The 23,497-nt window shown below is 41.8% G+C and overlaps 2 protein-coding genes across 4 annotated transcripts; one reads left to right on the top strand and one right to left on the bottom strand.

The window, feature by feature from the left end:
- The first annotated feature begins 45 nt into the window (after window positions 1–45).
- Window positions 46–13,640, top strand: akt3b (v-akt murine thymoma viral oncogene homolog 3b). Of its 2 annotated transcripts, none has more exons than XM_042103671.1 (13): window positions 46–528; window positions 2,056–2,181; window positions 3,005–3,116; window positions 5,333–5,477; window positions 6,815–6,946; window positions 7,169–7,234; window positions 7,504–7,572; window positions 7,677–7,799; window positions 9,232–9,360; window positions 10,174–10,388; window positions 10,825–10,912; window positions 11,179–11,281; window positions 12,297–13,640. In XM_042103671.1, the coding sequence occupies exons 1-13, from the start codon at window positions 480–482 to the stop codon at window positions 12,380–12,382; spliced, it is 1,443 nt and encodes a 480-aa protein (XP_041959605.1). In that variant the 5' UTR covers window positions 46–479; the 3' UTR covers window positions 12,383–13,640. The 2 variants fall into 2 exon arrangements, with proteins under 2 accessions (XP_041959605.1, XP_041959604.1); XM_042103670.1 differs by having other exon boundaries at window positions 6,812–6,946.
- A 1,972-nt stretch (window positions 13,641–15,612) lies between these two features.
- Window positions 15,613–23,249, bottom strand: pus10 (pseudouridine synthase 10). 2 transcript variants are annotated; one of them, XM_042103645.1, is made up of 18 exons: window positions 23,124–23,249; window positions 22,593–22,727; window positions 22,118–22,378; window positions 21,766–21,852; window positions 21,552–21,586; window positions 21,236–21,347; window positions 20,970–21,031; window positions 20,535–20,580; window positions 20,320–20,384; window positions 20,112–20,197; window positions 19,463–19,588; window positions 19,005–19,061; window positions 18,540–18,616; window positions 18,383–18,438; window positions 18,116–18,233; window positions 17,239–17,381; window positions 16,455–16,554; window positions 15,613–16,179 (listed from the first exon to the last, which is right to left on the bottom strand). In XM_042103645.1, the coding sequence occupies exons 2-18, from the start codon at window positions 22,716–22,718 to the stop codon at window positions 16,141–16,143; spliced, it is 1,596 nt and encodes a 531-aa protein (XP_041959579.1). In that variant the 5' UTR covers window positions 22,719–22,727; window positions 23,124–23,249; the 3' UTR covers window positions 15,613–16,140. The 2 variants fall into 2 exon arrangements, with proteins under 2 accessions (XP_041959579.1, XP_041959580.1); XM_042103646.1 differs by lacking the exon at window positions 23,124–23,249 and adding an exon at window positions 22,882–23,016.
- Between the last annotated feature and the right edge of the window lie 248 nt (window positions 23,250–23,497).

The following is a 23,497-nucleotide window of genomic DNA, read 5'->3' as shown; positions in this document are numbered from 1 at the left end:
ACAGAGAGAGAGAGAGAGAGAGAGAGAGAGAGAGAGAGAGAGAGAGAGAGAGAGAGAGAGAGAGAGAGAGAGAGAGAGAGAGAGAGAGAGAGAGAGAGAGAGAGAGAGAGAGAGAGAGAGAGAGGTTAAGTGATAAGTGATCTCAAAGCAGGGGTGAGAGAGGAAGTGAAGGAGTGGTACAGAGAAGGAGGAGGAGGAAAACGAGTAGGAGAGACCAGCCACGTTGATGCAGGTAGCAAACAGAACAGCAGCAGCAGCAGCAGCAAGAACAAGCCAGATACAGACAGGTGGGTTGTAGGCTAGACGGTGTGTGTGTGTGTGTGTGAGTGTGTGTGTGTGTGTGTCTGTGTGTGCTGTTTCGAAACTAAGTAGAAGGAACAAGAGAGAAGGAAAGGGACCGGATCAGAGAGGGTTAGAGTGGGCAGTGTGGACACTGCTGGCAAGGGACCACCGGGTTCAGAGCCGACCCGCAAGCCGTCATGAATGACCCGAACGTCGTGGTGAAGGAGGGCTGGGTCCAGAAGAGAGGTGAGTGGACCTGCTGTGACACACACGTGCGAGTGAGTGAGTGAGTTTTATTTGATTAAGAGAAAATAATTAATGTGAATTCACAGTGAGTTCACAAATTCATTTGTTCATTTTGTGAACATATGACCTTGTGCACACAGTGAACAACACCAGTTGTATGTCTCTGTTTTAGAGAGTTTAGATTAGAGGAAATGTATGAGTGAGTGTTATATGATGCACAGGCTTTATTGATTTGTTTGTGTCTTTGTTTGTGTGTGTGCCAGTGAGGAAATTCAACTTTGAAATTTGACAGTACTGGTTTGTGAAAATATGGGCGGTGGTTGCGTAGTGGTTAAGGAGCTGGGCTAGCATGCAGTAGCCTGGAAAGTTGTGGGTTCAATTCCCAGCTTCCATCGTTGTGCCCTTGTGCAAGACACTTAACCCCAATTTGCTCCGGTGTAATATATTTGACATGTGTAAGTCGCTTTGGATGAAGGCATCTGCTAAATGAAAATATTATGTAAATGTCTGTGTGTGTGTCGGTTGTCCAATAAGAAGGTAAACAGGCCTAGGAATGAATTAATTAAAGTGGTTTGCTTGTCTCATGTTTCTAGCATCCTCTTGTGTGTAGACATTTCCCTGCATGCTTGTGGGTATCAGCTATACAGGTGGGTGGGTCTCAAAAAAAGAATATTGTGGAAAAGTAATTTTTTTACCCCCTAAATTAGTTCAAAAAGTGGATCTTTCATATATTCTTGATTCATTAGATTTAAAGTGAAATACAGTATGATGATTTGGGGTGCCATGTCATGCACAGTTAATGCAGCCTTCTACCAGGAGATTTTAGTGCACTTCATGCTTCCATCTGCTGACGAGCTTCATGGAGATCCTGATTTCCTTTTCCAGCAGGACTCGGCACCTGCACACAGTGCCACACTGTTACAGTAGTAACTGGTTTGGTTACCATGGTATTACTGTGCTAGATTGTTAATTGGCCAGCCTGACCTGAGCTCCTTAGAGAATCTTTGGTTTATTGTCAAGAGAAAAAATGAGAGACACGAGACCCAAGAATAGATGACCTTAAGGTTGCTATCAAAGCAACCTGGGCTTCTGTAACCCCTCAGCAGTGCCACAGGCTGATTGCCTCCATACCAAGCCACACAAGTAGTAATTTCTCCAAAAGCAGCCAGAATAAGTATTGAGTGTATAAATGAGATTAGTCAGATTAGTTCATTTATTTTCCGCTTTACCTCTTTATTCTAATATTTTGAGATACCTCTTAACCTCTTTATTGTAATATTTTGAGATACTCATTTTTGGTTTTCATGACCTGTCTGTACATCAAAAATGACTTAATGACTCATATATTCTAGATTCATTAGATATATAATGAAATATTTCAAAGATCCACTTTTTGAACTAAATTGGGGGTGGGGGGGGGGTGCACGATATTTACATTTTTGAGACCCACTTGTACTTTGTTGCTGTGGCTCAGCAGCAACCATTTTGGCTCAAACCTGTTTCTCTCGACTTCCTTACCCTCCCTAGGAGAATACATTAAGAATTGGCGACCACGATACTTCCTGCTCAAGACGGATGGCTCCTTCATTGGCTACAAGGAGAAGCCACAGGACATGGACCTGGCGTACCCGCTCAACAACTTCTCTGTGGCCAGTGAGTGTGAACCTGCGGCTGCCATTTTGACATTTTCATTTACAACACACGACACTGCCACATAGCTGTAACTAAACCTGTTTACTCCCAATGAAAACGTTAGATTGCTGCTGTCAGCCGTGTAGCAGATTTATCCTGTTCTCATCAGTGTGGCTTTATGATATTTCACATCACACTCAAGTGACTGACATGTGGCATTCAGTCAGTGAACGAAGTCCTGAGCACCATGCTCTACTGGGTGAGGAAAATGAGTTAGAACGTTTTCTTAAGTGCTTCGAGAGAAAATAACTAATCTGGACGCCTGTGAAAAACGCCCCCCCCGCCATTTATTCTCGTCTGTGAGTATAACAGCCACTGCATGTGCCAATGAAGAAATGAAGAGCCCCCATTACTTTAGCATGCAGGTGGTAACTCAGCACAATTACCTGAAGTGGGTCTTTTGAGTAGTGCACATGTTAGCCAGTGATGGCCTGAAGTGCCATTATGCCAGGCCTCCTTCTGCTGCTCTCAGAATGTCACGGAATCTCCTGATGGCTTCAAGGGGGCTTTTCAGGCCACAAGTGTTTTGGTATTTCACAAGTACTAAAGGTGTAAAGGCTTGTTGGTGTAAAAAAAAGTAAAACACCAACCACATATTCTTAATTGCCGTATGTAGCGTTTCATATCAGAGGTTTTCTTAATAGCCGTATGTAGGTTTCATGTGTGTTGACAATTTAACTCCGCAGTTCAAGACGCCACATTTGGAAGTCATCTTTTCAGATTTATTTTTGTTGTGTGTGTGTGTGTGGTTTCTTATCACCCCTCTTTTTTTTTTCCTCCACAGAGTGTCAGCTGATGAAGACAGAGAGGCCCAAGCCCAACACCTTCATCATACGCTGTCTGCAATGGACCACTGTCATCGAGAGGACCTTCCATGTCGACACACCGGACGAAAGGTATGGCTGGCTCTCCCCTGCGGAGACAAATCGAGAAGCATATTGGCTGTCCTGCTTTCAGCTCTCTCGTGTATTTATGTTTGTCAGTTACCTAATGGTCATAGAGTAAACTGAACAAAAAGGTGTCAGTTTTAAGCATTCTGTTTGTATGATTTTCCCATTCTGACACATCAGCAAGCTGAAATTGTGACATCATCATTATCAGCACTGACATTGTGACATCACAAGAGACTGAGGGCCAGATGTACCTACATTTGCGAACGTAGCGTTAGTAGCGTCATGGACAAACCGCAGATTGCGAATGCTGTCAGACCCAAGTTTCCGTCGTATTTATCAATCGTTCAATACTTAGTGTTAACTGCGCCTTTCTCTGCCTTTCTCCGCCCATAAACGCAATTTACGAACGTCCACAACTGTATGGCAGCGCCTACATACAAGCGCAGTTGAATGAAGTTAACTGATGACGACATTCAAAAGAATCAAACGTTTAGCGATCATGAATAATACCATACATGATAAGATGTCAACAAGCAGGGAGATAATGAAGATCGGTAGTTCTACTCAAACTACAGTACTTGTGCACGTAGGCTATGGAAGATTGGTCAAATCTAGCAAGTAGGAAAGTTTAAGTGACTGACGTGAAAGTGAAAGTGAAAGTAAGGCCAACGAAAAAGGCAACGAAAAGGTTGCTTTTGATAGTACAAAGACTTACAAAACTGGTGCTCTAAATGGCGATTTTGTTGTCTTTGAAAGGTTCTCTTATTGACTCATTGAACTGCAGTTTGGATTAACACCTGCTTTTACAAGGCGGAAATATTTAGGCGCAGAATAGACGTGCGCTTTCACAAGCAGTCTTTGTACATACCGCGGAATACATAATTAGGCGCTATTTACGCTTCCCCTCCTATCTCTTTATGCTAAACTCCCACTTTCCTCTGGATCCCCCCATGAATGCATATGCATGACACGAAAAACGCAATGTGCCCTTTTCAGCTCCCGCGACAGGCAGTTTGCGCTTTAACATCTTTGCGGCCTGTTTGTACATACCTCGCAATGATTTTACACGCACGTTGCGAAACAAATACGCCTGAAGTGGGTGCAAAAGCGTTAGTACATCTGGCCCTGAGTACCATGACAACTAAATATGTAACATAGCAACATATGTTTACTTTGTGGAGCTGGATCTTACTGTTATGTTAGGGGCTAGAATATATCTTTATCCTGATGTCACTGCAAATGTGGCAGTAACACAGTAACTAGCCCTTCCAGCTGAGGCATTAACAGTTAAGAAGCAATGACTCAGAGGACTTACGGAAATGCTCAGATGTGAATCCTCTATATGTGGTCTCTACACTATCACATCAATGCTTAATGACAGCTGATGTCATCAGCAAGGATCATTAAGTCAGCTGTGAAAGAGGGGTCATTTGGTCATGGTGATGTCATCTAACTTTTAGGAGGTCATGTGACTCCATGGGAATTGGAGTGGGATGAGTCAGAGGCATCCATTTTGAAGGATGATATCACTGAGATCAGAGAATAAAATATTCCCATGGAGTGTTACTAGTCTGAGTGAAATTTCATCAGTCAGTAAACTGATTGGGTAAGGGGAAGTCGATGCACTGCACAGATCCAACCTGAAGTTAATTTTTTTTTTTTTTTTCACAATCACCATGTCATGTAAAACAAACTGTCCCCCATCAGACTTATTAGCATATCATTATTTGTCGACCTAAATCCATGATCTTGGCCTCAATGTTAAATCCCAGTTAGAGTTAATGTTCACTCCAAAAAGCATCAGCAGCATACATCACAGACAAAGCTGGTGTTGAAATAGGGCCACAAAAGAAGAGAATTGTCACTGAGTAGAACCAAGGCATGCATGCTGTCCTCATTTGGCATCGTTTGCAATTGTATTGAGTCAGCTTTTATTCAAATCACTGCTGAAAACCACAAAGGTGTGTATACCATCACCAGCTTTGGTCCATAGGAGATGGATTAGTAGCCAATGGAATGGAACCAATTTAGACGTATTGCTGCTATTACTGTCGCCGTGGCAATGCCATGCACTGTTGCCGCGGTGAGTGTTACCGCAACCGCATGTGTAAAGAAACGGGGGTAGATCCCTCTCATCCGTCTCCGTTAGCCAAACTGTCACCTGTCACTTAACACGATGACTGACTGATTGACTGATGGCGCCGTTGCTGTGGCGACAGGGACGAATGGGCGGAGGCGATCCAGATGGTGGCGGACAAGCTGGCCAAGCAGGAAGAGGAGGGGATCCTGTGCAGCCCTACCTTGCAGATGGAGAACGTCAACGAGGAGGAGATGGACACGTCCATAAGTCATCACAAACGGAAGGTATGCTGGGGCAATGGAAGGTATGCTGGGGCAATGGTAGTATAGTGGATAAGGAGCCGGGTCTATAAGTCATCCCAAACGGAAGGTATGCTGGGGCAATGGAAGGTATGCTGGGGCAATGGTAGTATAGTGGATAAGGAGCCGGGTCTATAAGTCATCCCAAACGGAAGGTATGCTGGGGCAATGGTAGTATAGTGGATAAGGAGCCGGGTTGGCATGCTGTAGCCTGAAAAGTCGATGAGTTCGATTTCCAGCTGCTGCCGATGTGCCCTTGAGCAAGGCACTTAACACCGGAATCTGGCCCTGCAATTTTATCATTTAATTGACATCAGTAAGTCGCTTTGGATAAAAACGCCAGCCAAATAAAAATAAAGATGTACAGAGATTCTTGCATGCGTGCCTGCGTGGTCAAAACAAAGGATGCAGATAAACGCAGGGTTCCCACGGGTCATGGAATTTCTGTAATATCATGGACTTCTAGAAAGTCTATTCCAGACATGGAATTCTGATTATTTTGATAATTTTTGGGGTAAAGTCAGGGAGTATCAGAATTTTGTTGTAGCAGTTTAACATTTTCTTGCCAAAATACACTAATACAAATATATTCCTACGCATAATTGGTGTACATTTGCTTATTAGCTTTAGTCCTTGCTTGAGTAGCCCAACTGTGTTTATTCAATGCCCATTTATTCATCTCCCGCTCTAAAAAAAGATTCTTGACCACTACACGGGTGCTTTGAAGTCATTGGTCGGTATATTGTACTATTCATTGTATAGTAAGTCCTGGAAATTCAGGTTTTTTTGTCAGGGAAAGTCATGGAATTTTACATTTGACTTAGAGTGGGAACCCTGTTACCGTCATGTCACTGGAGGGACTGTGCCTAGTAGTTATAGGAAGAGCAGAATGTCACATACATTGCCTGACATACCAGTGGGAATAGAGGAATGTAAGTCACTGTAATATAGGTCATTTGATTTGTATAGCACATTTTAAAACGACAGTAGTTGAATTCCCCATATATATCTGTACTGTATAAGGAATATCCATAGGCAGTGGCGTTCCAGAATGTACCAAAAGGGATGCTGTGGTGCACACATGGCGGTGACTGGAACATCCCCTGTCATTCACGAGTCACGACCCGATTAGAAATCATCACATTAGTGACCGACTACAGTCCGTGAGCATGAGAGAGAGAGAGAGAGAGAGAGAGAGAGAGAGCTTTTAATATAATGACAGTTCAGCATGGGCTAGATCAGCTAAAGTCGTGCTTGCCATGTGATTACGTCGCTCACGTTTGGCTTCGTCGCTGTGGCGGCGACTTGCTCTTCCTCAGCAGACAATGAACGACTTTGACTATCTAAAGCTGCTGGGCAAGGGCACGTTCGGGAAGGTGATCCTGGTGCGGGAGAAGGCCAGTGGAACCTATTATGCAATGAAGATCCTGAAAAAGGAAGTCATCATTGCAAAGGTGAGAGTGTGTGTGTGTGTGTGTGTGTGTGTGTGTGTGTGTGTGTGTGTGTAGCCTCATGCATTGCTCATTGCAAAGGTGTGTGTGTGTGCATACACTCATCTTTATGTATTTTCATAGACTCGTCTTTATGTATTTTGTGTCAGTCATTGAACGGTTCTGTAACAAATCCTGCACCTCATTTCTCTCTCTCTCTCTCTCTCTCTCCCTTTCTACTTGCAGGATGAGGTGGCCCACACACTCACAGAAAGCAGAGTACTGAAAAACACTAGGCATCCATTTTTAACTGTAAGTACCATACTTAACTGTATGATTTCAGTTCAGTGCTTTATTGGCTTGAAATTCAAAACATAGGCTAGCCAGATCTCTAGCCTTAAGTCGAATAAACTTGTAGCTTAGGCTATGTTATGTGTACAGAAATGTAAGTACATGTAGCTGTCTTCCAATCCAGGTGGTCTTGGCTCATTTGTTTTGTACCGAAACTGAGTGTGATTGCTGCTTTCACACAGACCCAAAGGTAAAAGAGTTAAAAAAAATCTTATTTTTACATCCTGCAGTCCCTCAAGTGGTCTTTCCAGACAAAGGACCGCCTCTGTTTTGTGATGGAGTATGTTAATGGTGGTGAGGTACGATGGATTTGATCTCTTTACTTATAACAATGTTATCATTGCCTGCAATTGTAAATAATTACAGGCACGATTAATGAACTGTTATAACTTGTCTTGGGCAGCTTTTTTTTCATTTGTCAAGAGAACGGGTGTTCTCTGAAGACCGCACACGCTTCTACGGGGCGGAGATCGTCTCTGCTCTGGACTACTTGCATTCTGCCAAGATTGTTTACCGTGATCTCAAGGTGAGTTTTGAACATGTGTGCCAAATCCACATGTGGCCATTTCTTTTTTCCAAATCTTGTTTATTTAACCATTTTTTTTTAAAACAAATTTCATTCACCTCACTCAGATTCACAAACACTTCTAAATGCTGTCCGTTTGCATCACATGTCTCATCGTTGTGTTGGAATTGGTCCAATGTGTTGTTGGAGGAATTGGTTCGTTGGTAATTAGGTCTTTATTGTCCTTTTATGTTCCAGATAACACATTAGCTAAGTATTCACACACATTAGCACTGCTCACACTATATTGATTCAGTAATCGATTGAAAGGATGAGTGATCTTGTAAACAAACTGGTTGGAAAAGCAAATGTTCTTATTCACTCCCATTTCACTGTAGAATGTAGTTCTAACATTCTTCTAAGACTCTCTTCTGGGCCTTGTTTCCCGAAAGCATTGTAAGCCCAAGTAGTTCGTAAAGTCCCTCTTGCGAACGTCTTAAGATTTGCAGCCCTATTTCCCGAAAACATCGTTGTTTAAGAACGTTGTAAAAACACTCGTAGATCTACGAGTGATCCAGAGGACTCGTTAAAGGTGTCTTAACAGGTACTTCACTGAGGTCACCCGCAAGACATACAGGGAAATTGCAACTAAGAATAGAATTGTCCAACATGCGTTCCCATTCTCTGTTATGTACTTTTACTGAATCCGATTTTAGCGAGCAAAATAGCATACATTTAATGCTCATAATAATGTGATAAGAATGAACAAACAAAAATCCAATTAATTTATGACAAAAGACTTTTTATCTTTTAATAGATAGATAGATAGATAGATAGATAGATAGATAGATAGATACTTTATTGATCCCCAGGGGAAATTCAATTCATTATTAGGCCAATAAGGTAAGAGCAAAGTAAAGGAACATGTGGTTGTAGTCTGTGCTGCGTCAGAATCTACGCCTATGTTATGTAAGCCTACACATTTCCTCACTATCTTACTCGACTTTTTCCGTATTTAAGTGAATTAATGTAGATCTGAGTTTAAAGGGTAGCTGTGACGTGCTGTCACCTGACATCACCAAATTAGAGTACATGTCAGAACTGTTAACGTGGACAGCTCCCCTTAAGAGCATCTTAAGAGCAGTGCACGCACGTTCATGCTACGAGCATGTGCGGGAAACCGTCAGAAAAACCAAACGAACGATCTTAAGATGACTTGTAGAAAACCTTTGTAAGTGCATGTACTGTATCATTATCAGGAAACGAGGCCCTGGCCAATTGTAGAATTAAGCACCGGCAAATGCCCTTCTGTTTCCAATAGCAGTTGTGATATCGGCAATGTTCACAAATGGAGAACAGCAACATTTGATATTGGTTTGACTATGATCTTGATGGTGGTGGTGGTGATGATATTGATGATCATGACGATGATATGAGTCCTTCTTCCTCCCAGCTGGAAAACCTGATGCTGGACAAAGACGGGCACATCAAGATCACCGACTTCGGCCTCTGCAAGGAGGGCATCACTGACACGGCAACCATGAAGACCTTTTGTGGCACCCCCGAGTACCTGGCCCCCGAGGTAAAGAAGCTCACAGGTCAAAGGTTAAAGACTGGTTAAAGGGGAAGTCTGTCAATCCTGTATCAAAGGTTGTTGATATGGAAACTCAACAGCCAATCCAATTACACCTCCCTGCCAAAGTCCTCTCAGGAAACACTTTTCTTTTTTCTTTTGTCGGTTTCTCACTTCCTGTTCTTTGTTAATGCTTCTCGAGCAAACGTGTGAAAGTGTGAACTAAAAACATACACAGAGAAAGATGATGTCGTTGTCTCTGCCGGTAATAGTAGATGATCTACATCACCGTCATGATGTGGCCATAGAAACAGGTGAGGTCACTCACTATAAATTGGTGAGTGATGATGGACAACCTTTTCCTCCAATCACATGCTAGTGGGTGATGACTGAGCAGATTATAACATTCATTAATATTTTACATGTGTCTTAAACTCAGAGTGTAAATTATGCAATGGCAATGGGGAAGTTTTTCTTCTGAGTATACACTAGAAAGCACAACGCAGCTCAACCACACATTTACAGTGATACAAAATGCTACTTTTGCCTTCTTTGGGAGGATACAAATTTTAAATTTTAAATTATTTTCAATTAGATTCACTAAAGTGTATCAAAACATATCAGCAGAATCTGACAGCTATGCTTTCTACTGATGTAATGTGTGTGTGTGTGCGTGTGTGTGTGCGTGTGCGTGTGCGTGTGCGTGTGCGTGTGCGTGTGCGTGTGCGCGTGTGTGTGTGTGTGTGTGTGTGTGTGTGCGCGTGTGTGTGTGTGTGTGTGTGTGTGTGAATAGTAAATAAAGGTATGCATACCTCTCCTCAGGTGCTGGAGGATAACGATTACGGCCGCGCGGTGGACTGGTGGGGTCTGGGCGTGGTCATGTATGAGATGATGTGTGGACGCCTGCCCTTCTACAACCAGGACCACGAGAAGCTGTTCGAGCTCATCCTCATGGAGGAGATCAAGTTTCCCAGAACTCTCTCTTCTGACGCCAAGTCACTGCTAGGCGGACTGCTCATCAAGGATCCAAACAAGAGGTGATTGATCAGTCATTGATTGATCAGTGGGGAGATTTCATTCATCATAACATCGTAAAGGGGCGTTCACACCAAGAACAATAACTACAACAATAATGTAAAATAAGTTTCGCTCTTGCTTATATGAATGACAACGTCTACACACATTATAATGACAACGAAATGAAGAACAGGTGTGTGACTTGAAAGTAGAAAAGTAATATGGCCTTAAAGGTGCAACGTGTTGTGATTTTGTGTGTGTGTGTGTATTTGTTTTTTAATATAAAAAACATAAGTAGAAGCCTGTTGTTAGGCTGTCTGGTCAGGTCTCTACAGGGTATTACAAAAACTAAAGCTCCACTTGGAGAAGCAGTGGAGGTAGCTTTCAACCACATTGTCATTGCCATGGTAACGGGTAGTCTGGAACATTCCACTGATTGCTCGTATGTTTTCGCAGACTTGGTGGAGGCCCTGACGATGCCAAGGAGATCATGCGACATAGCTTCTTCAGTACACTGGACTGGCAAGATGTCTACGACAAAAAGGCAGGGAGTTGTCTTCTGTTAATCAGGCATAGGGTTGTAGTAGTGCTGTTTCTTTGTTAAACATTTTATGTAACTGAGTTTCTTAGTTGAACATTTTTTCTTTCTAAGCCTCTCAGTTATGTATTCTCTCTCTCTCTCTCTCTCCCCCTTCTCATTGCTTTTTCTCTCTCCCTGTTCCTATTATTTGTTTTTACCACTTCTCTTTTATGATCCTCCTGTTGCTGCTCTTGTTTAATGTGTCCCTCTCTCACTCGTCCTCTCTGTAGTTGGGCCCACCCTTCATGCCCCAGGTGACCTCAGAAACAGACACTCGGTATTTCGACGAGGAGTTCACAGCACAGACCATAACTATCACCCCTCCAGAAAAGTGTAAGACTCCTCATCTCTTTGCTTCTTGTGTTCATTTTTTTTTATTTACATTTTTTAACGGCATAGTCTCCGATTCTGGCCAGAGGTTGCTCATATTTCAGATTAGCTGGAAATGGAATATGGATCGGCCCGATCCACTTTGTTTCCCTTTTCCAGATCTAGAGGACTGGGGAGAATTTCTAACCAAGTGTTTTACATTAGAATTGAGGACTACACCTTTAACCTGTCTGCGTCTAATGACTGCCGATAAGATACAAAAAAATTACTCGACATGATGCCTAACTGAAACGATGCCATGGCCGAAACCTTAAACCAGACATAGAATGGAAAACCGTTTATACCTTGGTTTTGTTGAATGAGGAAAGTTGCATGGTGCATGGCTTCAAAGCTACCATATAAATCTTAGACTTTGAAACTAAAAATGGAATCCCTGATCAATGTGACTGGTGAGACTGGACCAATGATTTCAAAGTAAACGCTATGTCTACACCCGTCACCATGCTAGTGTTGGAAACGTTTTCCAATCGTGAGTCCCCAGACTTTTAACCCCAGCCTAATGGATTAGGCCTAGATGACAGAATGTAAAACTTAAGGGAAATTATGGTTCAACAACAACGACCTGTTTTTGGATGATAATGTGTGTACTTTTTCGTGTGTGACCAAAACAACGTCATTTGGTGCAGTTTTGAGTAAGACCAGAATGTTACAGCTGCAACTTCCACCTAGATACTAAGTGGGCGTGGCCAAGCTACCATCTCTTGCCAATGATGGTCCTTGTTGAATGTGCCTCGATCATTGTTGATGATCTGAGATTTTGTTACATTACCAAATTGGATTGTATTGCTTGTATTTGATTTGATTGGATGTACTGGCTGTGTGTGTCATGGTTTGACACAGTAGTGTGAGATTTGATTGATTGATTTATGCAATCAAAATAATGTGACCCATCTATGCTTTCAATACAATTCAGTATTTTTTTGCTTGTCAAGACTCATGTCTGCTTCTTTGTCCTTAGTTGATGAAGACGGAATGGACGCGGCTGATAACGAACGAAGACCACATTTCCCACAGTTCTCTTACTCGGCTAGCGGACGCGAGTGATTTGAGCCGCTTATTCGGCTAGCAGACGCGAGTGATTGAGCCGGCCCCTACTTACAGGAAAATACGTAGCCATGCTAGGAAAAGTCTCCCCTCTTTTCTCCTTCTCTGTGCTTGCTTATCGACCAGGGAATTTTTTTTTTTTTATTATTATTATTTTATTTTTTATTTTGTGTGTGTATATATATTTTTTGGTTCATTTAGTGGGACTTAAAAAAGGGGGTTTTGCACAGTGGGATTGACTAAGGACGGTCCACCCACACAAAGAAAAGACAAGAAAAATGAAGAAAAAAATAGAATTCTTGTGACATTTTTCAGCATTTGTTTACAACAAGTTTTTTTGTTGTTTATTTAAAATATCTATCAGTATTGAAATTGATATTGAGCTATTTGTTTTTATTATTTTTTTTGTTTTCTTGTTTTCTTTTCCCTTGTTTGAAAAAGAGCCGTATTGGGGAACAAGACCAAATATGTTGCCTTATGTGTGTGGTCAGTCGGTCAGACAGACAGACAGACAGACAGACAGGCAGGCAGGCAGGACAGATCCAAGCATCTGGGGACAGTTTTGTCTAGCTGTAGTTTGTGATGACTTCTTTTTCATAGTTTCTTTTCCCCCTACTTCATTTTTGATCAGGGTGTGAGGCTTTATGCCATGGGAGCACACAGGCCCCTGTTGTCACGGCTACAAGGAACATTCTCCATAAAATGGAAAAAAAAACACACACACAGGCGCTAGTGAGGAGGAGGAAGTAAGATAATAATAATAATAATAATAATAATAACAACAACAACAAAACAAGTAAAATACAAAATACAAGCGCTACAGCATTTGAATATACATTCAATATAATTTCATATTTCTTTTTTTTTTCTCTTTGTTCTCTGGAGAGTATATAGAGCCTAAAACAGAGGTTTTATGTTACCGGAATAACACTAACAGACATATACAAACAAACAAACCAGACTGCCAGGCACTGACTGACAGCACTCAGGCCAAACACACCTCAGAACCCTGCACCGGACAGAGAGTCATTGTACATCTCTACTACAGGTAAACGTCTCTCGTTCTCTCCCCCCCCCCCCCCCTTTCTCTCTTGTTTTGCTCCACATGACAGGGAGACTCACTCAGCATCACTACTACACTTTGATACACTAATGAAAGGAAAAGAAAGTCTTAGCCTTTTGAAAGGATACACTACAAGAGACAAATGCAGATTTTGAAAGACTATTGAGGTTGTGTGTTTTTTTTTTTTTTTTTTAAGTATACATAGGGGAGTGCATGATACTTTTTTTCCCTAATTGTTTTCAGTCGTAACAAGTGCGAGGACACTTCAGAATACTGTAAGTGTGGCGGCCAGCAGAGGCACTCACCAGTTGGTATGGGGGGCCGATTAGGGAAGTGGAGTTGTAAAGGTGTGTGTGTGTGTGTGTGTGTGTGTGTGTGGTGTGTGTGTGTGTGTGTGTGTGTGTGTGTGGTACACATGTGTATGTGTATAAGATCATCCAACCAACTCTGACAGACACTGAGCCATGTAATTTCAGAGTTGGACGGGGGGGGGGGGGGGGGGGGGGGGGGAGGGAGTTAGGGGAGGTCGGGGTGGTCATGGGGCAAGTGGATTGGGGAGAGTGGGGGAGTGATTGTGAAATTGAGATGGCATGTGCTGGGGATGTTCTCAAAAGAACTTCCCAATACATTTTTTTTTTTTCTTTTCTCATTTTTTTTTGTTTGGTTCAGTGATTGGTAATGTACATATGCAATGCCTTCTCTCTTTATTTTACATGTTTAGTCTTGGTCACAGTTTTTGAGCAGACAACTAGGAAAAAAAAAAAAACCTGACAATTTTTTGTTTCCATTCGTGTGACTGACTGTCGTGTGAATACCCGGCTGATAAAAGAACATGTTAAAAAAAAAAAAAGAAAAGAAGAAAAAAAACGAAAAAAAAAAACATATGTTTAGGGTCGGGAGGGGGTTCCAAGGACAGAACAGAACAAATACACAGAACTTCTACTTCAGAGTTTGGGTGAGGGAGGGGACCAGAATGAAGGAAACCCATAACATTAATACAGGAGCCTCCTCATCCTTGCGCTCTTTTTTTTTTTTTTTTCTTTTCTTTTTTTCTTTTTTAAATGTTGGTGTTTTGTGGTTTTACCATGGAAATGGTTGCCAAGGTTACAGTTATGCCACCCCCACCTCACTCCCATGCAAGCCCCTTCTTCCCACAGGTAACCTGGCACAACAGATCCGTCCATACTTTCAGTTTTGGGCCACAGCACTACCGAATCATGTGTTCTTTTTTTCTTTTTTTTTTTCTCTCTCTCTGCAAGACATCAACAAATGTCTCTTAAGACAACCTTAGCTACATCAGGCTGTCTTCTGTTTATTTTCCTTTACTGCTCTTTGTAATTTTGTACTGTTTCTTGTAATAGTTTTATTTTGTTTATTTTTGTTTGTTTTGCTCATGCTGTTCTCAACAGTGTTATCCTCCTTCCTGAAGCATTTGTCTTTCCATGGACGGAGGCTGTGACCAATGTATTTCAGAAATATCTTTTTTTGTTTTTTGTTTTTTTTTTGGTTAGTTTATGTTCTTGTTTTTTTCCATTTGCCCGTTTCGCCTGTTTTGATTTTTCTTACCAAAACACTAGGGCAAGAATCCAGTAGTGGTCTTGCATTGCCATTTGGTAGTATTTATTTTAAGTTATAATAAAATGCTCAAAAGTCTATCTGTTCCTTTTGTGTATGCTTTACCCATGATCTAGATTTAACCTTGTAAGTTAATAATAGTTCTTTGAATCTTTCACGATGGAACAAATAGGATTAGGAAGCTATGAACAAAACAAGAGTATAAGGAAAATGTATAATTCCAACTCTGGTATGATGGAAGAGAATTAAGTTGGAGTGGTGAAAGGTGATATTAATATTTTGTATTCAATCAGCCAGGGTGCCCAGTAGGTTAAAGGTCAAGTAATTTCAAAGCAAGAATGCACAGTATGGAATAAGTGCTGACCAAAGGCTTGAAACGAAGCCTCTCAGATCTCTCACAGATCTCTCACCTATCTCTTTCACTGGAAAGTGTCACTGATATATTACGGATTTGCCATGATAAACACTGACCATCACATAGTGTGAGTTTTTCTGGTGAATAATATTAGTAAAGAATTGGAGAAGAGATGTGTGTTTGTGTGGGGTAATACATCCATGACTGTACATATACCCATAACGACAGACATGGTGATTGGTGGAAAATAACCTCTTTTAATCGGATCATAGTAGCCATCCTTGAAAGAATTCAATAGGTTTTTTACCTTCGAGATGCACTCAGTCAGACAACAAAACAGATCATCCACATACACACAGAAAAGAAGATGTTTCGAACTGACATAGGGGACTATGCAAAACACTGTTTCACTTCCACACATTTCACTTGGCGGGCAAATAAACCAAAAAAACATTAGACTGGCGACACTTAACTGCCCTTGTTTAGCTTGGTGTCTCTGACTGAACGTCTTTCACTAATGGATCCACTGCCAGAGGGTGGCTTGGCTTGCCATACAATATGGATCCACTTCCAGAACTTGGTGCGGTGGCTTGGCTTGCCATACAATATGGATCCGCCCGAGACATCCTTTATGTTCTCTCCCATCCATGCATTTGACAATAAAGTTACCCAGTTCTGGCACCTCTGTTGTGAATGCCTGGAAGAGCTCTATGGTGTGCAGAATTCCTCGATGCATGGTCAGGTCAGGGTGAGAATTCCGAGAGGTTATTCCGGAACTGCAGGGGGCCAGTCCACGTCGACTGACTAAGGACATACAAACACAAACAAGCATCGTCGTCATGATCTATTCTAAATCACAATATTTATAGACTGGATTGGATATTATATCTCAAGGAAAAGCAATGCAATTCATACAGGCAAACGCAACGGTCTGTCTGATCCCAGAGAATCCAACTCATAATTGTACTTTTCTTTGCACTCAACTAGTTAAAGGTACTGCTCACAATTTTAGCAAAACTACAGGAACAGGAAGTCGTTTGTTCTATAAAGTCTCAGAGCTGCAAACCCCTGCACCGTACCTCCACGTCCAGCTCCAGAATGTCCACCTCTGTTTTCATGAGCTCCCCCAGGTTGGGCTTGGTGCGGCCAAAGTCTCCATGCACAAACTCCTTTATGTAGCTGACCAGCGGCTGTTAAGGGCCAGATCAAGACCACCAGAGACTTCGCAGATTCAAAGATGAACGAATGACACCAGGCCTGCACTGCACTTACCTGCACTCCTGCCACATCATCACACACAAGGTGTGGTTTTTTTTAACATTCTAACATAAGATTCCGTTCCGCAACAATTGGAGGTTCTAAAATTCTATGTTGAATTCAATGAACCCAGATGTTCTTTAGAACATTCATTTTCCAACATTCCTATCACACCAGTGTGACAGCACACCTTTTAGGGATAATAGCCAGTCTCCACAAGTGTCAACTACAGCAGAAAAATGGATGAAGACTAGCGTGTCATCTAAGTAAACACCCAGCACTTACTTGAAAGTCTCTAGTTTACAATTGGGATCATTCAGTCTTTCTGAGAGCTCTCTGGAATGTGCATCAAATGAGCATAAATTATGTTGTGCTACTGTGTGTGCGTGTGTGTGTGTGGTGTGGGGTGTCTAGCTAGTGGATGTATGTTGATGTGTCTGCGTGCCGTGCATGAAGGGTGGTGGGACCAAGGAATAGATCTAGGTATCTAGGTGGTGTAGGTGTGCAGATGTGTGTCCAGTAAGGATACGTGCTGGCCTGCGTCCTGAGCTAGGTATCTAGGTGTAGGTGTGCAGGTGTGTGCAGGTGTGTGTCCAGTAAGGATACGTGCCGGCCTGCGTCCTGAGCTGCAGGGTGAAGTGGTGTGGGTTCAGGAAGCTGGCGCTCATGCTGTGGATCACACGCAGACGCACCGCCAGAGGACGCCGGTGCAGCACCCGCAGAGGCGTCTTCTGGGCAATCTCCAAACTCTGACCACACACACACACACACACACATACATAATCAGCACCAACATTATATGAATCAAAAATGCTGTAGCTGCCGATCTTAGACTAGACAAAGATGATAGCAAAACATTGGAATCTTTCTAAGATGTGGCTGGTTTTTCTATTTTCATACTTTAAAAAAAACAAAAAAACAATGTAATCGTCAAAGTCTTGTAATCCCCGTGTGGAAAAAGTTCTTCCAGTAGCAGCAACTGGAATCCATGCATTTCCACTGAATTATTTTTGGAATCTGATCCCTTATCATACCTGTTCATTCTTACTCGTTGCCTGACTTATCGTGACTAAATTCAAGATGGCTGCAAACGCTAAACTTCGTGAAGATACTGTCTGTATAAATCGTCTTGTAAGTAAACTACCAGTGCTTTTTCAAAGTTCTCAATGTCTCGTTTTAAATGTCAGGGCCCTCGGAAGTCTACCAATGAAGTGTGGAGATACATTGAGCCTCGTAAATGGGTATAAAACAGTGATTTATTTGCATGGCTAGCCCGATGCCGAAGCACCTTTATTGAAAAAGCTGTTGGTAGCATCGGCTAACTAGTGCCAGATTTTGGAGTGCAGGGGACAAGCCGAGATGGGCTATGAGACATACGTTCACACTCGGTATCATGTTTCAATACACTTTAGGTCAATATCACACCGGAATTCTCCTTTAATAGAATTTTAAGTTTTACACATGCAGAGTTAACAGTAGTTACCGTGATGTTGGCGATGAACTTTAGATCATCTTCGGTTATGGCCTTCTGGCTCCAGATGAGGGCGCTGTAGGACTTCGTCTTCTCCTCCTCTCCCTCCTTCATGCGACTCATTGCTTCTCTATTGACACACACACACACACACACACACACACACACACACACAATTTTACACAATTATTATACACACAAATGTTAGGAAAAAATGTAAAAGATGCTGTCTAAGTTTCTTATGAAAGGCCTGTTCAAAATGTCATATGTCTTCTTTACCTGGTGACAATCTGCAGGTCTCGTACGCGGATTTTATCTGAAGACTGGTTTATCTCCTGGCAAGTAAAACAAACAAACAAATAAACAAAGCAAAACAAACATCAACACCCAAACAGATGCTGTGTGTGTTGTGTAAAACACGCGTTGTGCTGCCTACCTCTTGTAGCTTGCGTATCTCCATTTTGTTGAATTTTGATCTGTGTGGGTTCAGCAGCTCCATAGCAAATGGCCGCCCTAAGAGAACCAGCCGCACAGAGGACAACAAAGTTACACAGCAGGAGTAGGAGTGTGAACTGTGAATGTGTGAGAATACAGAAGGCAGAACGTCGGTTGATTTCGATGGATTTCAGTCCACCAAAGGCATAAATGTCCTTATGTAGGTGCAAATCTGTGTTTGTCAAAAAGGAGTTTTTACACCTGAAATTTCCAAATAGTCCTGAAAACAGCTGTATAGAGAACGTTATCTGCTTAGGACACAGGAAGCTTAACAATTTTGAGTGGGCTTGGAATGTTTTTTTTTTTTGTCTAGACTAGAGTACTCAGACAAGAGAGATAATATTTTCTCTTTCTGACTTTACGAAATAGGCTGGACTTTGTGGCTTGACAAGCGTGTGAGTCCTACCATTGCCCAGGGTCCGGACGTCCACATCCTCTCTTCCTGATGAGGAGAAGTTAAAACCTGAACCACCACACACACACACACACACACACACACACACACACAGTGAGAGAATCATAAGGTCATATGACATCCATCTAGACAGTACATGCAGGACACATCACACAGTGGTACCTATTAGTGAGACATAAACCAGAGATCTCCATCACAACTCCTATGAATCCTGAATCTTCCACACATGCCATGTTACACTTTAGACACTAAAAACTATTGGACTTTTTACTGTCCTGGACTGATTCAGATTAGAGAAGCCCCATAAAATGTTACACTTGTCAGTGTTCCAATGTAACACTAAACCCTACTGGATGTGATCTGTCTGTGACAGTACTGTCCAGATCTGTCTGGGACAGTACTGTCCACCCCCATTTTGTTTTTGTTTCAGGCCATTTCTGATCTCTCACTCTCAGAGTTGAAGGCGTTCAGCAGCGGCGCAGCGATGAGCTCCTCCACCGACGACTCCATCCTCCTCTCGCCGTCAATCACCCACGGCGTCTGTGGCAGCTCCCGAGAGAACTTGTTGTATCGCCCTGACAACAGGAAAAGGACACATTGACATTAAAGACAACCATTATGGGGGGCAGTTTGAAGGCATCTTAGCAGACAAGAAAAACAGTTATGCATCAGGCTGTGGAGTTTCTTGATGCCTAATGCTAAGATCGATTTCTTTTATTCTGATTCAGACAAATCCTGGGTTGTCAAATTGGACGAATTTGGCATTTTGGTCGTCACACATCACACAATATCACGGGACACTGGAGGCTGTTGCTGTTATTTTTTTTTTGTGAATACCAAATAGTAATTAGTTGGCCATTTTGAACAATGTAACAAAATTATTATTTTTGGTGGTGAACAACAGATGATGACTGGAATGACAGCTATCACACCAACGGTAGGGTGAATACATAGCAAGCAGGTAGCTGCAGAAATTCAGGCGCATGGATGTTGCCACTAAAGATTTTTAAATAGTAACTGGCTAAACCCTCTCTGAAGGTTTGACGAATACATCTGACAATTAAGAAATCAGAATTGATAACAAAAGCAGAAACTCACCTGCCACAAAAGCAGACACGTGTAGGCATGATGTTTCTTGAGCGACACATGCAGTCTTTGTTCTTCTCGGAGGGCAAGGGTACTCTCTGTCAGAAGAAGAGTGGTTTCAGAAATTACAGAAGATATGGGAGAGATTATTTTCTTTTCTGAAACATTTCTCTTGAATTTGAACTGTATCAAGAACCTGTAATAGCCTCAGATCACTTACTTGAGGAATTGTTTATCAGTGATCTTTTCCAAAGCCTTCACAACTGCCATTCTTGTAAAGACAGACTGCAGCACAAACAAGGGAGTCATGTGTCAAACAACCTGCCTGAATCAGCTAACAACCAACTAATCTGACATCTGGACAGAGAACTTTTAGTCTGATATCATATTTACAAAATTTGAATAACAATTTGAAAACCTAATACAAAATCTTACCTCTTTGTTTTTAGTTGGCTTGAAACAGTCAGAGCAAGCTTCTGCCCTGCATTTGTTAGAAAAGGCATGAATACATGCTGTGTCATTTATATGTACAGTCATTATGAATGCGTTATGAATGCAGCTAGCGCCAGTGCAGTGAGCAATCGAGAGGAGAGCATGTAGAACTAGTGATTTGCAAGGAGTTGCAGGAGTAGGGGACAGAGACCAATTGAGAAGCATGATTCATTTTTCCTCACAGTACATGCAGAACATACAGTTGTCATAGCATATATATCGCTATGTGGTACACCTACTTTGCGTTTCAACAATTCGTGATAAGCAATGCATAAAATATTCAACTCATTATCGGACATTGGAAAGTTAAGCATAGCCACTACACATAACAACCTGATGTATGAATTTGTAGGTTTTAATTACACCATCACCACTTACAGGAAATGGCAGTCTCCATCTGTATCAGGGTGGATGAATCCAACTCCCACCTCAAACGGACTCTACAGCATCAGGAAAAAGAGATACATATTATGTTGTACTCAGACCATAACAGCATCTAGTAATAAAGTAAATTAACACAAATACAAAGCACTCACTCACGCACACACACACACACACACACACACACACACACACACACACACACACGGTTAAACTGACTGCATATAGATGCTGTGCTGCTTACTGCTGTCTATTGAACTAACCTTGGTCACCAGGGAAACCCCTAGTTTTTGTGACAGCAAACCCTGGACAGTCCATTTGAAGGCCTCCTTCACTTGGATAACATCCTCTTTGTCCAGACACATGCTCTTTTCTCTGGTCAACAAAGCACAGCTCTCCATGAAATATCATACACATGTTCCAGAAATAAGGGTGCTGTATGACTGCAATGCTAAATCATAATACTACATCCAAAAGTGGAAATCGTATGATGGTAAGCACATATACATGGCATGCGATGGTAGTAGAACACATAGTAGAAGGGTATGATGGGAAATGTAGTTTGTAGGCATACACTACCTGACTTCTTTTTTAATGTGAAGCCAGCAGGAGTGCTGGTGATGAGAAAAACACATGGCAGTCCAGGAAGAGACACCAAGAGAAAGTAATGGGAAAAAGAAAAGAACAAGTTATTTCTGATGGCAATGCTGTAAAATGTTTGCAGATGTTTGTTTGTTTGTTGGTTGGATATGTTTGTGGTCCAAAGCGGTTTAGTGGAATTGGATGACCTCACCTCTCTGACGGACAGCTGGGCTGGGAGTGACAATGCTAGCACCAGGCTGTCAAACTGATACTCTTCAGATTTCACATCCTCTGCTATCTGAACACACACACACACACACACACACACACATGCACACACGTTTAGTAAAAGGGAGGACACAAACAAGTATCTGAACACGAGAAAGATCTTCTCATTTACATTTCTAGTCTAGTTTTATTTTTTTCTTTTACACAAGATAGATCTTTTCATTCAACATCATAGGGGTTTCTAAAGATAAAGCTAACAGTCAAACAACAAGAAATAACAAATTAATACAAGTACACAAACTTAATTTACTGCAGTGGACACTGAAGCTAAGCACCTTCTTGGTGAAGCTGGGGCTACAAAAGTCCTGTAGCACCCCAAGACACACGACACACACGGAGGACTCTGTGCTGTCTTCTGTGGGGTTCGTTGTTTCCGTGGAAACCTCCTTGCTCTCACCACCATCTGCCTTTACATCGGAGTCCAACTTTATTCTTTTGGAGGGAGGGTCATCTGATGGCGTCTGGTCGGCAACATTGTCTTGTTGTGGTGCAATGTCTGAGGAGCCAGCGAAAGCATGCAGCTCCTTCCACAGGTTCTGGATAGATAGAGGAATAGATTGAATGACAGCATGACATGACAAGAGAGGAACTGGAGCAAGATATTGGTAGAATGTGACTATTTCTGCCATATTACTGTCAGGACTTTTCAACCAACAACACATCCTTGGTCCTGTTATGATCTTAAAGTTCATTAATTAGTACTAATCTATATATAACACAACTCTGGCAAATAGCCCACATGTTACAAACCTCATCGGAGAGTCGATAAGCAGACTGAGTCCCAATACAGCAGAATCTGAGGATACAGCGGCTACAACAACCAGCCTCCAACAACTTCTGAATGATGGGCCTGTCCTTTTCCTTCAGGGACAACATGACCACTTCCTTCAGGGACAACATGATAAAAAAAAACAGAATCAAGAGGAATTGAATGCCTGGCAGAAAAGAACTTATGGTCTACGCTTCATGCAATTAAGAGAAGATTGACTGCGAAAAGTAGAAGCAGCTATACCCAACCACACCGTGTGCTCTAACTAACCTTGTGAAATATGTAGCGTGATAAATCCACAATTAACTCTTGATAGTGTACATCATGTTGGTCAAATCTAGCTATTCATTATTTAATTCAAGTCTGCTTGAAAGTAACTTAAAATTATTTTGACATTTAGGAGCAGCCTTATGCCTCTTCCTCCTCTACGTTACGAAGTTGATTTTTGACTAGATTTGGCAGTTCCCGATCATTATGGGTGTTCGAGGTAAGTGGTTTGTTTCAAGACTTACCTTGTAAAATATTCTGCAAATTCCAAAATACTACTAAATTCAAGTTACAGGATTTGAATTTGAAAGTGCATGGACACAACCAGCATCATGCGTGTGTGCTGCAGTTCATTTGACATGTACAGACATAAAGAACCGAGTACCTAATCCAAAAAAAAAAAAGGACTGAGGTCGAAATAGGATATATGACGAAATGTACACACAATTAACAATATTTGGAAAATATAGGAGTGACAGAAATAACCTTAATGTTAGGGACAAAACCAAAATAAACTACGGGAATTTGATCGATGTTTTCTTTGGTTTATTGACAATGCCTGAAGTACATGATTTCTGAATGGCATGTTTTTGTCCTACTAAAACGTCATTTTCATGCG

Source organism: Alosa sapidissima, chromosome 9 (genome assembly GCF_018492685.1).
Source record: "Alosa sapidissima isolate fAloSap1 chromosome 9, fAloSap1.pri, whole genome shotgun sequence".
NCBI classification, from domain to species: domain Eukaryota; kingdom Metazoa; phylum Chordata; class Actinopteri; order Clupeiformes; family Clupeidae; genus Alosa; species Alosa sapidissima.
This window is presented reverse-complemented; position numbering and strand designations above follow the sequence as displayed.

Bases quoted from the DNA above. Each gene is read 5' to 3' on its own strand.
- akt3b (XM_042103670.1), top strand. From the start codon at position 480: ATGAATGACCCGAACGTCGTGGTGAAGGAGGGCTGGGTCCAGAAGAGA. The intron at 3,117-5,332 runs GTATGGCTGGCT...CTGTGGCGACAG, and splicing joins GTCGACACACCGGACGAAAG to GGACGAATGGGCGGAGGCGA. The intron at 5,478-6,811 runs GTATGCTGGGGC...GCTCTTCCTCAG, and splicing joins TAAGTCATCACAAACGGAAG to CAGACAATGAACGACTTTGA.
- pus10 (XM_042103645.1), bottom strand. From the start codon at position 22,718: ATGTTGTCCCTGAAGGAAAAGGACAGGCCCATCATTCAGAAGTTGTTG. The intron at 20,198-20,319 runs GTAAGTGATCTG...TTCTTCTGACAG, and splicing joins ACTGATAAACAATTCCTCAA to AGAGTACCCTTGCCCTCCGA. The intron at 16,180-16,454 runs GTACGGTGCAGG...GTATGTCCTTAG, and splicing joins TTCTGGAGCTGGACGTGGAG to TCAGTCGACGTGGACTGGCC.